Source organism: Neoarius graeffei, chromosome 1 (genome assembly GCF_027579695.1).
Source record: "Neoarius graeffei isolate fNeoGra1 chromosome 1, fNeoGra1.pri, whole genome shotgun sequence".
NCBI classification, from domain to species: domain Eukaryota; kingdom Metazoa; phylum Chordata; class Actinopteri; order Siluriformes; family Ariidae; genus Neoarius; species Neoarius graeffei.
This window is the reverse complement of record NC_083569.1, coordinates 84,607,494-84,624,008: the sequence shown is the minus strand read 5'-3', so window position 1 is coordinate 84,624,008 and position 16,515 is coordinate 84,607,494. Positions and strand designations below refer to the sequence as shown.

At 41.5% G+C, this 16,515-nt stretch overlaps 1 protein-coding gene across 1 annotated transcript; it reads right to left on the bottom strand.

The window, feature by feature from the left end:
- Window positions 1-6,607: 6,607 nt before the first annotated feature.
- LOC132885339 (uncharacterized) lies at window positions 6,608-10,432 on the bottom strand. Its single transcript, XM_060919925.1, has 4 exons — window positions 10,321-10,432; window positions 9,949-10,104; window positions 7,075-7,161; window positions 6,608-6,922 (listed from the first exon to the last, which is right to left on the bottom strand). Exons 1-4 carry the CDS (start codon window positions 10,420-10,422, stop codon window positions 6,608-6,610), a joined length of 660 nt encoding a protein of 219 aa, XP_060775908.1. The 5' UTR covers window positions 10,423-10,432.
- Window positions 10,433-16,515: the final 6,083 nt, after the last annotated feature.

Here is a 16,515-nt window from a genome sequence, read left to right as displayed (position 1 = left end):
TTTTAAAAGCTTATTTTATATCTCATCTCATCTCATTATCTCTAGCCGCTTTATCCTTCTACAGGGTCGCAGGCAAGCTGGAGCCTATCCCAGCTGACTACGGGCGAAAGGCGGGGTACACCCAGGACAAGTTGCCAGGTCATCACAGGGCTGACAAATAGACACAGACAACTATTCACACTCACATTTCATACCTATGGTTAATTTAGAGCCACCAGTTAACCTAACCTGAAAACTAGGCTGAAAACATATCTGTTTAGTCAAGCCTTTTGTTAATGGTGTTTATGAGGTAAAGGAGTAGATCTGGAGGGTCCTCAGACATAGAGTGTTTTGGTAAACTGGGATGTACGGATGCTGTCAGTCCCCACTCGCTTGCTCACTCGAGTTTGTTGACGGTGTAGTGGCTGGCTGCTTTATGTCCCGGGACTCCCTCATGCCTGTGTTACCTTCTGGCTCTCTCCTTTTAGTTATGCTGTCATAGTTAGTTGCCGGAGTCCCTGCTTGTACTCGGTGCAATATGTATACTGCTCCTACTTATTCAGGTGACATTGGGCATACCTAACAACCTGTGTTTTCTTTCCCTCCCCCCCACCCCAAATCTGTCCCTCTGAGTTACATGGAGTCAACAGGAAATCTTTTGGTGGAGACCTTGACTGGCTATCGTAGCCTGGAGGGAATCGGCCGTCAGACATTCTGTCGCATGTCCCAGACCCGGTGAAATGTAACTGAATTGTCTTGGCCAGCCCTAAGGGTCCCATCTGCATCTCATCATTGCTGAGGAGTGTGCTCCCATCACCCAATCAAGCATCCAGCCAGAGCAGGTCATGATATTTTTTACCATATTAACATGCCATTGTTGTGTGTTATGCCTGATGTAAAGACTCTCGTCTCTGCGAGTCTACCACACAGATTTAATACTTGTCATTTTTAGGGCATACCTAACAACCTGTGTTTTCTTTCTCTCTCTCTTCCCCCCCCCCCCCCCCCCCCCCATCTGTCCCTCTGAGTTACATGTTGATCCTGGGATTGAGATGCTGGCCTCTTCTGCCCCTCGGACCTGCTTGATCCATCCTGGTGCCCTGTGTCTGGTCAGAGTTTTATCACACCGCTCCTGTGAAGGACAGCCCTATGAGGACAGTTGAGGGTTATACCTGTTAAAACTGTTAATATTATAGTCAGGCTGTCTGTTGTTGCCCAAATGAGGATGGATTCCCTTTTGAGTCTGGTTCCTCTCGAGGTTTCTTCCTCATGTCGTCTGAGGGAGTTTTTCCTTGCCACCGTCGTCAAAGGCTTGCTCATTGGGGATAGATTAGGGATAAAATTAGCTCATGTTTTAAGTCATTCAAATTCTGTAAAGCTGCTTTGCGACAATGTTTTTTTTTTTTTTTTTTTTTTATCAGACATCTAATTTTTGGGTTTGTTTACCTGACATGTTTCGACGTACAACTTCCGTCTTCCTCAGAGTGTCACCGGATGTTAATTGGTGATGCATCTTTTATCAGCTGCTGTTTCTGAAGGCGTGGCCTTCCTGTCTGGTTTGACAGGTCGGTCACGCCTTCTACTGTCTGTTCGTCCCCTGCAAGATGTCACTCCAGGTATGGGAGAGCATGTATGCTCCCTCATCCCGGTTGATGGTCCTCGGGCTTCGCTTACGGATCTCCATGGCCTCCCTGATCCAGCGCTGATGTTTGTTATCTTCTGTGCGGATGACTCTGGCATTTCCCCAGTCCATAATGTGATTTTCCCTTTTACAGTGATCTGTTATAGCTGACTTATAATTTTCCTGTTGTGCCTTTTCTTTTATTGTTCGGGTTTGTCTTGTAGCTGTCTCCTTTTCGCACTCTTTCTTATGTTCATGTTTTCTTGTGTTGAAACTCCTTCCTGTCTCCCCAATATAAGTTTTATTGCATAATTTACATGGAATCTCATATATGGTGTTGCATCTGTTGTCCGGATGTATTCTGTCTTTGGGATGAACCAGGATCTGACGGAGTGTTGTGTGTGGTTTGACAGGTGTGTTAACATTGTGTTTCCTCATTACTCTTTGAATGCGTTCAGTTATTCCCCTGATGTATGGTAATGTAACTACTCCCCTGTGTTCTTGTTTGTTAGTTTGTTTTTTCTCTTTCTTCTGTGTTTTGTTGTTTTTAACCTGTTCCACCCCTTTGGATATTGCCCATTGTGGATATTGACATGCCTTCAGTGCGTGTTGTATATGTTGTTCCTCCTGTTCTTTGTCCTGTGGATCTGTAATTATTGCTGTGCGTTCATGTAATGTTCTAACTACGGATATTTTGTGCATTATGGGGTGTTCGGAAGTCCAGTTTAAATATTGGTCGGTGTGTGTGGGTTTTCTGTGTACTTTTATTTTGATGTCCCCATCTTCTGTGTGTTGTATTTTTAAATCCAAAAATGCTATTGACTGCTCCGTTTCTTCTTCATGTGTGAATTTTATATTGCCGGTATTGTCTATGGTGTTAAGATGGTCGGTGAGTTGTTGAGTGTGTCCCCTCTTTACTTTTTCCAATATGTCGTCCACATACCGTTTCCAGAGTGTTGGTCTGTATTCCGCTGGTATTGTAGTGAGTGCTTTCTGCTCCAGATCCTCCATGAAAAAGCCGCACATGATGGCTGATAGTGGGTCTCCCATGGCAAAACCTTCCTTCTGTCTGTAGATTGTATTCCTGAACTGAAAGTATGTGGATGTGGCGATGAATTGAAGAAGCTGAGTGATGTCTTGTACAGTGAGGTTTGTGCGTTTCTTGAGCGTCCTGTCTGTTTTTAATTTGTCTTGTACTATCTGTATGGTGGCTTCCGTGGGTGTTCTGGTGAAAAGAGATATGACATCATGTGAAATGAAAACTTCATCTTGCTGCATTTTGATGTTTTTTAGTTCTTCTGCCAGATGTTTTGAGTTTTTGCAGTGTTGGTCTGTGAGTCCTAGTAATGGTTTAATTATTTCGGTGAGTGCTTTTGATAAGTTGTATGTGACCGAACCAATGCTATCTACTATGGGGCGTAATGGTGTTCCTGGTTTGTGTATTTTTGGTGTACCGTAAATCCTGGGGATGACATTGGCTGTGGGTACTAAATGATTGTAATCCTGCTTATCTATTTTATTTTCATCGAGTAGTGGTTTTAGTAGTGCTTTAAGTTTCTTTTTCTTGTCTTCTGTTGGGTCTTTTTTTAATATTTCAAAGGCGTTGTCGCTGAGTAATTCATTCATTTTTCGTTCATATTCATCAGTGTCCATAATAACTGTTGTTCTGCCTTTATCTGCTGGGAGGATTGTGATATCTTTATTTTTTGCTAATGTTTTCATGGCTTTGGCTTCCTGTTTTGTGATGTTACTGGGTGGTGGTTTGGCCGTTTTCAATATACCAGCTATTGCGTTTCTTAGTGCTGCTTTTTGTCCGTGATCCTGTATTTTCTCACATGCTAATTCAGTTGCCAGAATGAATTCGTCGTGTGGTATGTTGTTCGGTGTGACAGCGTAGTTGAGTCCTTTTGCTAATATACTGCGTTCTGCTTGTGAGAGTTTGTACCTTGATATGTTATGAATCCATTTGTCGTTGATGTGTGCATGCTCCGGTTCTGCCTTCTTTTTCTGTGCGATGAGTTTGTCCAGTTTTCGTATTTGTCGGGTTTTTGTCTCTGTGAATTCCTGTTCGTGTATGTCTGCCAAGTGTCCGTGTATTGCTATTTCCATTTCCTTGTTTTGGGGAAACCGGCGTTTGAAAGTTTCCGTCTCTCTGTGTAGTTCGCTGTTGATGTTATTTAATTTATCCGTTGTGCACCGTATCCGTTCTTTTACCAGAGTCATCCGCACTTTCCTGATCATCTTTTCCGCGTTTCTGGTTGGAATCGGGTTCTTGATGTTCAGGCTGGCCGGTACGACTTCTTCATCCCGGCAGCGCAGATTGAATCTCAGGTGATTCCTGTAGCGTGCCCGTTTTCGTGTCAATCGCTCTAGGCGGCGAAACTCCTTGATGCTTTCGTCTCCGTAACTAATTCTTAATCTTTCGATTACGTTCATTATGTCTTATATTAAATATAGTTTTTTTTTCTTTTTTATCAGACATCTAATTTTTGGGTTTGTTTACCTGACATGTTTCGACGTACAACTTCCGTCTTCCTCAGAGTGTCACATCAGCGCTGGATCAGGGAGGCCATGGAGATCCGTAAGCGAAGCCCGAGGACCATCAACCGGGATGAGGGAGCATACATGCTCTCCCACACCTGGAGTGACATCTTGCAGGGGACGAACAGACAGTAGAAGGCGTGACCGACCTGTCAAACCAGACAGGAAGGCCACGCCTTCAGAAACAGCAGCTGATAAAAGATGCGTCACCAATTAACATCCGGTGACACTCTGAGGAAGACGGAAGTTGTACGTCGAAACATGTCAGGTAAACAAACCCAAAAATTAGATGTCTGATAAAAAAGAAAAAAAAACTATATTTAATATAAGACATAATGAACGTAATCGAAAGACAATGTTTATTGTTAAAAGCGCTATACAAATAAACTTGATTTGATTTGATAACCTGCATGTCTTTGGACTGTGGGGGAAACCGGAGCACCCGGAGGAAACCCACGCGGACACGGGGAGAACATGCAAGCTCCGCACAGAAAGGCCCTCGCCGGCCACGGGGCTCGAACCCAGACCTTCTTGCTGTGAGGCGACAGTGCTAACCACTACACCACCGTGCCGCCCCTTATGATGAATATACAGCCTTGAAAACAATAACATCTGGTCTTTGATTTAGAAATTTTGTACAATGAATATGAAACTTGGCTAGCATTAAAAGAAGGTTGATAACATACATTTTGTCTATGGCTATTTTCTCAGATTTCATAAGACCAGATAAAACACATTGAATTTTAATTTTGAAAGAGTGGTCAATTTTAGTATTTATGAAGTTATTTAAATCAACCCATAAAATATGACCATATGTACAATCCCAAAATAAGTGCGATATTGTTTCTTCAGCATTACCACAGAAAGAGCATTGTGTGTCAATATCTCATCTCATTATCTCTAGCCGCTTTATCCTTCTACAGGGTCGCAGGCAAGCTGGAGCCTATCCCAGCTGACTACGGGCGAAAGGCGGGGTACACCCTGGACAAGTCGCCAGGTCATCACAGGGCTGACACATAGACACAGACAACCATTCACACTCACACCTACGGTCAATTTAGAGTCACCAGTTAACCTAACCTGCATGTCTTTGGACTGTGGGGGAAACCGGAGCACCCGGAGGAAACCCACGCGGACACGGGGAGAACATGCAAACTCCACACAGAAAGGCCCTCGCCGGCCCCGGGGCTCGAACCCAGGACCTTCTTGCTGTGAGGCGACAGCGCTAACCACTACACCACCGTGCCGCCTGTGTGTCAATATCTTTCTTATATTTTATTAGATTAGACTTGACAGGATAACGTCTGTTCACTGAAAAAAATGGGGAGTGGAGTTTACTTAAAAAAACTTAGTACACGTTTTACACTCAGAAATACTAAGTAAATTTCAAAGGCATATTTTAAAGTAAAATTTACTTGCAAATCCTTATAGATTTTATTAGCAACACCAAAGTATTATTAAACTCTGGAAGCAAGTATTTTTTACTTAGTTATATTTAAATTTAGAATTACTGGTAAAAACCTAGTACACGTTTTTCACATAAAAACTCCAAGTAAATTGTAATAGGCACAGCTTCATAAATCTCTCCAAAAAGGGAAGAAACACAATGTCAAGATATGTTTTTTATTTTTCCACAACATAAAACAAAGGGCATTTTGTACATTACAATATAAAAAAATATATATAAAAATCAAGAATATACATAAATATTCTTGGGCCAACATATGCAAAACAAACTGTGTGTGTGTTAAGCAGAGAGAGACGAGTTAGCCTTGGGTACTCCACACATGACCCACTTAATTGCCCTATACTATAGTAAAATATTCTAAATCTTCCAAGAAAGAACAGCGATCTTCAAAAAGAAAAAGGCAAAAAGCTGTACGTGCCCATCTATACATTATTCAAGTCTGAACAAATCTAGCAAGACGTATAACTCTCAAAGACTTCAGTTGACAACTCAAAGATGAACAGACACCAAAGCGAAGTCATTCGCATCTGCAACATACAATGGCATATTCCCCTTTAACATTAACAGTTTGTTTTCCCACAAAGAAACCCACTTTTGGGGATAATTTTCAAATAAGTCACCTAAATGTCAAAAGGAACTTTTGAAAACACGTTAAATCTGTTATGCTCCCGATTGAGATTTAGTCAGTAGACAAAGCCCATGAGAAGAATGCAAGCTTTGGTGAGTGTTCTGGGTCCTATAAATGATGTGAAGGCTGAGAGGGAACTTACCAAGTGGACCAATAGTACACTGCAATAAAATTCAAAAATCAAGAAAGATTGCAAATTCTTAAAAAAAAAAAAAAAATCTGTACAGGCCCATTTGTACATTATTGACGTCATTACAAAAACACTCAAGCAAACAAGAAGCATCACTCAAAGCCTTTTATGAACAGTTATGAAAAACTTCACAGTAAAGTCAATTGCACCTTCTGCTTGAGCTCTAGTCACATTTCCCTTTTAATGTAGCAGTTTCCTCCTCAGAGAATCCACTTTAGGGGAGACCTTCAAATCATCTAACTCCAAAAGCAACTTTTGAAACACTTCAAATGTGTATTTCAATTTTGGAGGATAACTGAGATTCAGTGAGTACACAAAGCCCATGAGCAGCATGCAAGCGTTGGCAAGTGTTTTACAACCACCTAATACCTCTGTACCATCAATCACAATGATGACATCAGTTGGGGGGGCACCCTCTGCAGCACTGCCCAGCACAAGGATCTTGATCACATTGTCTTTGAGGTCTTGTTCGATGACATCCTTGGACACATCCTGCTAAACACAAGAAAAAGAAGAACCATAGTGGTCAAAAACTGCACAACTCCCACATCCCAAAACTTTAACTGCAATCTTAAAACGGGTAAAAAAAAAACAAAACAAAACCTGTAAAACGGGTGGGACACGCATGCACACGCACAGACACATACCTGGTAGTCTTTAATGAGTTCCTCTGTCGATTCTCCCAGGAAAGGGATCAGACAACGGATGACCGCATCATGGCTATCAATCTGCTTCTGTATAAAAATAAGCATGAATAACTAAACTAAGAAAATTAAAAAACACCACAATTACAGTCAAGCCAATTATACTGTGAAATCAGCCTGTCCAATTGGAAAGCAACACTGATGGTGTATCAATTTCACCTACTGTTGGGCAAATTGAAAAGTAAAACAGGCGGAAAAGACTGTTTTTCTCTTTCCCAAGACACCCCTTAAAAATGAGTAATTCTGTCTGTTGCCTCCACAGACCATTTCTCTATTCTGCTTCTTTCTGGCTGATGTTTTAGTTACATTTGCACTCATTTGCATTTGTCAGCGTCTCATGCCTTGATGAACCATAAAGCGGTGACCATCACTCGCTGGAGATAGTGCCAGTTGTGCAAGATGGAAACTTCAGTGCGAGCTGTGGCAAGAACATTTGCCGTGTCTCTGGACTCTGAAGTGTACAGAACATGGAAGAGACACCAGGAGACAGGCCAGAATGCCTGCTATTAGCATAGCTTAACATAATTATTGGAAGTATATAGACCCATTACAATGGTTCTATTTATTTCCAGTGGTTATGCTAAGCTTTGCTATAAATTTTTAAGCACTGCATCTAAGTACTGAACACACTGAAAAGAAAATGATATGCACATTCATGTGTAATATTTGGAAATACTTCAAATAAGTGAAAATCGAAAAAAGGGTGGACTGTTCCTTTAAGTGCATGTTTCTGCTCAAATGGTCAGGAACGGACTCCATTTGGAATGTATTACGGCCCAACTTCGACACACGTTGCAGCCCAACACATTGGGGTGCAATTCACATATGCCAGAGCTCGAACACTGGATGGAGAATGTTATGCTACCAGCAAAAGCATCTTAAGAGCACAGGGTGCAAATGGTGATAAGTCAATCTTGGTTTGTATTCTCTGCATCCTTACTGCATTGTGTGCTATTGTATGTCCTTGATTGTAAGTCGCTTTGGGTTTAAAAAGCGTCTGCCAAATGTAATGTAATCTTGATGTTCTCTGACATACACCAATCATGCTCCACAGTGTTTGGCTGCAAGCACATGCAAAAAAAGCAAAAGTGATCAAATCCTCAGCCAGAAAGAACAGATTTAGTCTGCCGTCTTGGGATTTTTCACTTCAGCGTCTGCCCAACAGTAGGGGAGACGAGTGTCTCCCCAGTCTTGAGACTTGGATAAGTGAGTGGAAATGTTTTTCAGGTGACCAAGTCATGGTCGGAATCCATCAGCACTGACGGTCAGCGTTTCCCGAACTCAAGTGTGATGCCCCTGCTAGTGCGAGTAACGCCCACTTACACGTCATCGCGACTCGCCAAGTACTGTTCCGAAGTGAAGACTGCTTTCAAGTGCCACGCTCTTGATTTCAAGGGTGAATCGTCGTTAGGGTGCACACGTCCACACACTTGCAGGTAAGTTCCATTGTACAAACGTCTGGCGTGCTAGAGAGTACTTCAGCTACGCCACGCAAGTGCACGACTACCAAGGCTGACACACCTGCAGGCGCGCACACTGCAGTTCGAGAAAGGCCCTGTAGCTTAGTTTCGCATCGTAGCTGCCATCTTGTGTCTCCACCAAAAGATTTTGGCCATAGTGAATAATTTACTCTATTTTGTTTCAAACTTTCCATGTGCAGTACAGTCACACAAAGCTCAAATCAACACAGAGGTCTTGACTTGGGCATTTTGGTTTGTGGACCATTTTCCAGTGCGGAAAAACCCTGAAGCACAGACAGGTTCTGTAGTGTTTGCGCTCCGCAGCGGTGGTCTGTCTGTGCTTCGACCGTTTCCCCTGCAGCAGAAAATAGTCCCCAAACTAAAATGACCAAGTTAAGCCCCAAGTGTTGATTTGCACTGTAATTTGCACTCTGTGAGAATGTACAGGACACTTAAAGTTATTGGACAAATATAAAGAAAATTCACTGACTTTGGGTGAAATCTTTTGATGGCTACTACACCTAACTAAGCTATTGTCAGTGCTGATGGATTCAAACAATGGTTGGGTCACCTGCAAAATGCCTCCACCCACGTTTCAAGTGTTGGGATGGCAGGTAGACAGTCAATTTGACCTGGGGGTGGCATATCCCTTTACATGCTTTCACCAAGATATCAAGAGTTCAGTTGAGATCCATTTAACTAACATATTGCCAGGGCTTCCCTTATGGTAAAACAAAAGGTGCAGCCATGGCCTAATGGTTAGGGAGTTGGTCTTAAGATCAGAGGGCTGCAGGTTTGAATCCCACCCTTTACTCTCCCTACACCTCCATCCATGGATTAAGTACCCTTGAACAAGAGTAGAGTGCAAGAAAACTAGGGTGTACTATGTCGATTACACTCATACCCTACTGGAGTGTGGTTATCTTCAGCCACCAGTCTACATGCACACTGTATGCCATCAATCTGTTTCCTGGTAACTCAGTGTTTTCAGGAACATTGATGATCAAGCTACAAGCACACACATGGCTACTCATTGTTGATTCTCGTAGAGGACATCAAAAGTGTGTATGACAAAAAAATGAAAAAAAAAAGAAAACATTCAGTGATGTGAGCAACACATCGGTGTTGGACAACTGCTAGAATTTATATTTTTTTGTGAAGCACATAATTCCGTGTTCATACTGTTTTGAGGCCCTCCGCGAAAGTCTACAATGTAAATAGCCATGAAAATAAAGAGAATGCATTGAATGAGAAGGTTTGTCCAAACTTTTGGCCTAGTGTAGATCCTTACAAAATGTTGGAGAAGGCAAGTAGACTCTGTATTAACGAAAAATTAAGTGTTCATTTATGTTTTTACCTGACTGAGAGACTCCAACACGCTTTTTATTTTTGTGCCTGCAGTCCCACCCTTTGTCTTGAAAACGGTCAGGAGTTTTGGAGTGTATAAATCCATCTTCGACAAAAAGGTTCGGTCCAGTTGAATGGTTGTGATCCTCTTGAACTCCTCTTTCACCTACAAACAAATCAAGACATACGCACACAACACCCAGGCACACACATTGAAATGTTTTAGCTTGAATGAAATGTACATATGTAGACATTTTTATAGGCTTTCATATACTTGTGTATACATTTAAAAGCTACATGAATGGATTGAAGACCTTCGAAATGAATTAAGTTATCTAAGTACCTACTCACTGCCAATAAATTGTGGCACAAACATGATTACCTGAGATTGAGAGAAAAGGGCAGGCCATCTCTCCATGACATCTGGGACAGCAGGCATCTGACTGACAACTTCCAGTCGTCGATATGGAAAGGTCTTCTCCATTTTTTCACTGATAATCTTGTCATTGTTGGTCTTTTTTACTTCTGTAAGTAGATCTACTCTCTCTTCATCCATGGTTTCTTTTGTCTGTCCTAGTGGCAATGGTGGCAAATAATTTACTTCCGCCTTTTTGGGTCTTCTGATTCCTTTGGGACTAGAAGTCGTCTTTTTGTTCACTTCTAACTCTGGACAGGCTATTTTGAGCCCTCTTACTTTTGCCCTGTAATTTCCCATCTTGTACTTTATCCTTTGTTGCCATCCGTACATTCCATTGAACGAGCCTGGCTCTTTGAGGCATGGGTACTTCTCAATTAAGGCCTCGACTACATTCAGAACTTGAATTCCCGTAGGGTATGCTGTGTACTCAAATATTTTTTCAGCCAATTCTTCCAGGACACCGCTTGTCACTTTTGGGTTGTTTAGCAGGGTGCCTTCAGAATGGTAAGCTTGGTTTCCTGCCTCCAGGAGGAGCCGAATCCCAAAGGAGAATAGTGGAATTTCAAACTTTCTTGGCCATGGTTGGGAACGGTGTGATGGACTTTCATCAGATGAGGAAAGCAAAACAGTATCCTGAGATGCTAAAGATATGGATGACATGCTGTCTGATTCTGTTAAGTTATCATCCTTTTCTTCCACTGCACTGAGATCTAAAATGACTGGTTCAACTTGAACAACTTTCAGGGTACCCTTGTCTTGAACATCTTCTATAGAGGTCAATGTGAAGAACTGCCCCCCAAATTCTTCATCTTGATACATTAGAGTAAAGCCATCTGGTGTGCAGAATGTGCTCTGGATGACTAGCTTGAGATCCTGTAGAGTACCGGGGATACCTGATGGAAGAACCAATTTGTGGACTGTATGATCATCAAAGATGACCCTTAGCTTTGCAGGGGTGGACATCTGAGCAGGCAGGAAAACACTGCAAAAAAAAAAAAAAAAAAAATTTTTTTTTTTTAGTTCATTCTGACAAAAACATGTACGTTTTTGATCATCTTCCCTTGCATATCTAAAAGGGAATGGTGATGTGGTGTTTTAAAGTAACAACTTGTCATCCTGCGATTGTGTACATAGCCAGGGGATAGAAATCAAGTAGCTCTTTAGGCTCAATTACTCGAAAGTTACGCGTGTAATCTAGCTCATAGCTCCTGAGGTGCTCATTGTACCATGCATTTAGCAGCTTGACAACAAAGACTATGCTATCCAACACCAGGATGATCTGAGAAACTTCAGCAAAGTCAGGTAAACCTGCAGTTGAACCATGACACAGCAACATTCCTGGTGCATAGCTTGTACCTGAGAAGGTCACCTTGTTTGAGACATGGACCATTGTGACGTTTGGATACTTGCACAGCACCAACTCTTTAATGGCCTCATTTAGTACATCTAATGACACTTGTGATGTTCTGGTAACAGACACAGATTTTTTGAGTACACTGTTCTCATGGAGACACAGTGCAACCATGAGTTGATGTTTTTTGGCAAGGGACAACAGTATGTTCCTGAAACAGCCTGTCTGTCTGACAATTTTTTTGAAGAAGCTGTGCTTCGCCTCGAAGCACATTGTCCACAGGGCAGACAATGGACCAAATTCCCTTATGAGCTCAGGATAATGCTCAATGAAGTGGTGCTTGGGAAGAAGTTTCTCTTGGGGAAATACATCAAGAAATCTTTGTCGGTGTTCGGAGATCTTACTGTCCAAGTAACAGATGCTTTCCTCTGTATGAACTGGGGACATCACTAACTCCACTATGTCCTTCAAAACCATTAGCACTTGCCATACTGGATCACTCTCAGGTACTCTCAACCCTATCACAAAAGGCAAAAGACGCAGCAGGCACCAATTTTCATGCGCATTCCCTCCAACTGATCTTTTTGCAGCAAAATTAGCCGGGACCAAATGTGGGCGATTTGTTCGGTCAGTCCACTTGTAAGGGAACTGACCAATCAAGTTATTGAGTTCCACCAAAGAGAAATACTTCTTCTTGATGAACACATTCAGTGACAATGACAGCTCTAGGGGAACAACACCCTCAAGAAGGTCATGTAAAACATCAGGAGGGTAACCAGATGTCACATCAAAATAACACAGTTTTTCTGATAGTGCACACTGATTTTTCACCCCATAGCACGGATTGAGAGAAGGACTTGATAAAGCTGTCTGAACATGCATGGTGTGCTGCTCTTGCCTTCTTCGCTGAAAAACTCCTGACCTCACCTCGGTTGTCTGAAACATAGCGCGCTCTCCCAGACAGAATCGACAGACATGTGGTCCTGTGAAACTTTCAACAAATCCTGCCACCATATGAGCACCCAAATTGTCAGCCACTACGCTCACCACAGAGCCTTTGATTACTTTCCCAAAACTCGGAATATAAAGACCATCTTTCTCCAAGCTCTGAAGATCCCGCAATAGTGGCTCTAGCACTGTCTGGAATCCAAACTGTTTGGCGTCACTGGCCTTACAGAGAATGGCTAAGTATATACTCGTCAATGTCGATCTTGCATGTACTGGGATGTTCCCAATCACCCAATACACAGCAGTAACTTTGTGTATCTTGCGGGATGTCCCAAGGGGGTTGCAGATCTCAAAGTCATCAATATACAGGATAAGACTTAATCTATCCTCATCTGCAGAGAAAAACTCACTTTTCTGAAAATGAGACCCATCTTGAAAGGACTGATATTTTGCTGCACAGTCTGAGTTCCTTGAAGCAACTAGGCACTTTTCTTGACAATTTTTAAGTACCTGTGTCAAGGACTGCAGTATAGGAACATACTGGAACGTCTTATTTTCCTTCTTGTTCAGAATGTACTCTTTTGGTTCCACAACTGAAAAGTGTGACTTCATATATTCCCTCCTCCTATATGATGTAGTAAATGGACCATCTTTCCCTAAAGCTGAGCTAATAGGGTGTAACTCACATAGGTTGCTCACCAAATCGCTTAACAGAACTGAATCCAAGTCACATTTGTGTTTCTGGAAGGTGGACTCGACAACATGTCTCAAAACTGGTCCAGATGAGGAGCAGGAAATAAACTGCAACTCATCGACAATTTCATCAATGCACTTGTTTGGCACATTGTAACAACTCTCCATCTTAAGAAAGAGTAGTCCAAGTCTATCCTTGATAATTTCAGACAGATCCTCACATGGCTCTACAAAAACCTCAGTATTCTCTTCAGAAGAAATCACTAGATCATGCTGGACAATAGGACTATCTGAATGAGTCTTCAAGACCTCAGGCTTAAAATCTTCATGCGAGTGCTGACCATGTTTCCTGTGCTTATGAGTACAAAAGGTTGAATAAATGTTTGTACTGAAGCTACAATTTTTAAATACACATTGAACAACTTCAAACCTCTTCAAATGACTGTGTAAATGTTCAAAATACTGTTTCTCTGAAGAGAAGGACGCTAAACTGCAGTGCTGACAACCGAATGAAACGACCACCTTTGGTGCAACTGATTCCACATGATGACGGGAAAGATGGCTCTTGAGAGCATTAAAGGTCTTAAATGAGCAAGGGCAATTTGTATATAGGCATGGTATGGATTGAGTATGGCCACTGTGTCCATGTTTGAGTCTGCAGTGCTTGAAAAGATCAACCCTTTTATTTGAGGTAAAGCTACAACTTTTGCACAGCCACCTCATGGTGGGACACCTAGGGCAAAAAACAAAACACAAAAGCAATTTATAAAATTATATTTCCGATGCACACGCACACACACACACACAATATGCAGTTGTGATTGTGAGCTGAACTTACCTTTAATTGGGTGCCTCATGAAGGTAAAAATGTCCAGCTCTTCCTATAAAATAATTAACACAATGTACCATGAGTTCAAAAATGAAAATGTGTCTTAGATGACAAATACAAAATTAGGCAATATGTAAAGTGTTTCATTTCATGATCATCAAGTCCACTTCATTACAATTTCTTACACAGTTCATTCAACTGACAATTGATCATAAATCACAATCATAAAGTATTACAGTAAAGTTTGTCATATGAAGTATTAATTTATGGATAATTGTGATATTTATTCAACCTTCATATTGCGTGTTTTTAATTCAGTCATCATGTAAAGCATATTAAATGTAAAACTTGGCATGGACTTACTAAATCACTATCTAGGGTGTTTGCAAAGACACATTTGTACATTGTTGGCCCTTAAGCCACGATGCCAGAGATTTTCTCATTTACATTTTTACATTTTAATAACCTTAAGTAATTATCCCGAGCCTATGACGTTCACAACCCAACCACGCGAGCCTAGCGCCATCTTATTTTGATCATAATTGTTTAACAATTCAAAAACCGGTTTGTAAAGCACCGTGTTAAGGGCACAAATAATTCTACATCTCCTTCTACCCTTACTACATATCAACTCATCGACCAGCATCTGCCATTGATACAAAACTAATTAATAGGTTTAATCATAGTCATCAAAAACAGATCTGTGCTCTGTCGCTTCAGCGTAGTTGACATGGAGTAGATATTGTAGCTAGACTAGTCCACTTGAACAAGTTGCATCATGCTAACATGATTAAGCTGACTTCTTGGTGCAAGAAATATACTTTCCCGTAAACCTCGGACTTAAATAAATTAACAGTGCATGTTTTGAGTTGATTTACAGTTGAAATGACTTTGACCACCAAATGTAAGCCTTGCGATATGGTTGCCATTTCAGAAAAGGCTATGTTAGTCCTCTAAAGCTAGATAACTAGCACCACGTGGATTGCTAGCAACTCCGCTAGCTTTCAGCTACAGCTTACCACTAGCAGTAACAAACTGTGCTTCCGTTAATATTAAAATGACTTCAGTCACAAGCATGTCGTAATTAGTAATACTGCCCTACTTTCAATGCAACACGATAGCACGAAAAAACATACCATCATATCCAACATGCTGCGATATTTCAATAGCCCAAAACGTGTTCAATGACGCTGGTTTAGATAAAGTTGCAAAGATAACTGAATTCGTTTTTACATTCTTACCTTAACCGTGGTGAATGTCCACACTAGGGTTAGCGTCTCAGGAAGGGAAGGGACCGATGACCATCAACGTACGGGATAGTAGGATATGTAGCCTACGAGGAGTTTCATCTCCGACCACCACCTCATCTCAAGTTCACCTGGCTGCCAGCCAGACATCCTGTTGAGGAATGTCCAAACTCTGACGTCACACCACGACGTTCTACAGGCAACATTTTACTTGAATTTAGTAAGTAGTAGCTGTAGTAGCTTAATTGTCATGATTGTCAAGTATTTTTTACTAGAGTTATTACAGTTACATTTACACATGAATATGAGGACACACAATTACACTGAAACTCCAAGCACTACGCTGAATTATACATGACATGTTTAAGTAACTCTCAGAATTGATATATTTCTGTAAAAATTACTTTAATTGTCCTAATTGTATTTACAAGGTCAAAAAATCATTTTTTTCAGTGTTGGAGCCATATTTAAGATTGATAGAAATTTGCTTTGAGTTGCTGGCAACCTGTAAAAGAAAAAGATTTTTAGTTAGTTATTATAAATACTTATATGCCTACCTCTTTGTTTATATACTTACCTCTTACGTTATGTATACTTACCTGGACCTAAACACCCTCTGTCTGGCCCAATGCACCTGTGATGTGGGCGGTACTGTGAAACCCCTCCCTCCGACGCGCATTGGTGGCGCGAATCACAGATTTAATTGTTGCACTCACAGGTGCCTCGCAGACAGAGTGTGAGTAGGACACAGTTTTAGACCGCATAGCGTCTTAGTTTATACCTTTTTTTTTTAACCTTGTTTGTTGGATTCACTGAAAGTCAGCCGGACTGTGGAAAATAAATGGAACAACATCTCGTTTTATTTCACTCTCCGTGTGTGCTCACTGTGGAATGCGCGCCTAAACAACCCCACACTCTGCCTCGCGTGGCCCAGGAAATGTTTGGTAAAAAATGGCCACAACATTAGTCGAAAACTACTCCGAAGATTGACGCAGGAACAAAGGATTCCAAACCTGGAAGATCGCGTTGTGGATTATACGGAAGCGAGGACAGGAGAAAGTTCGCTGCTGAGCCGACGTTTAAGGACACAG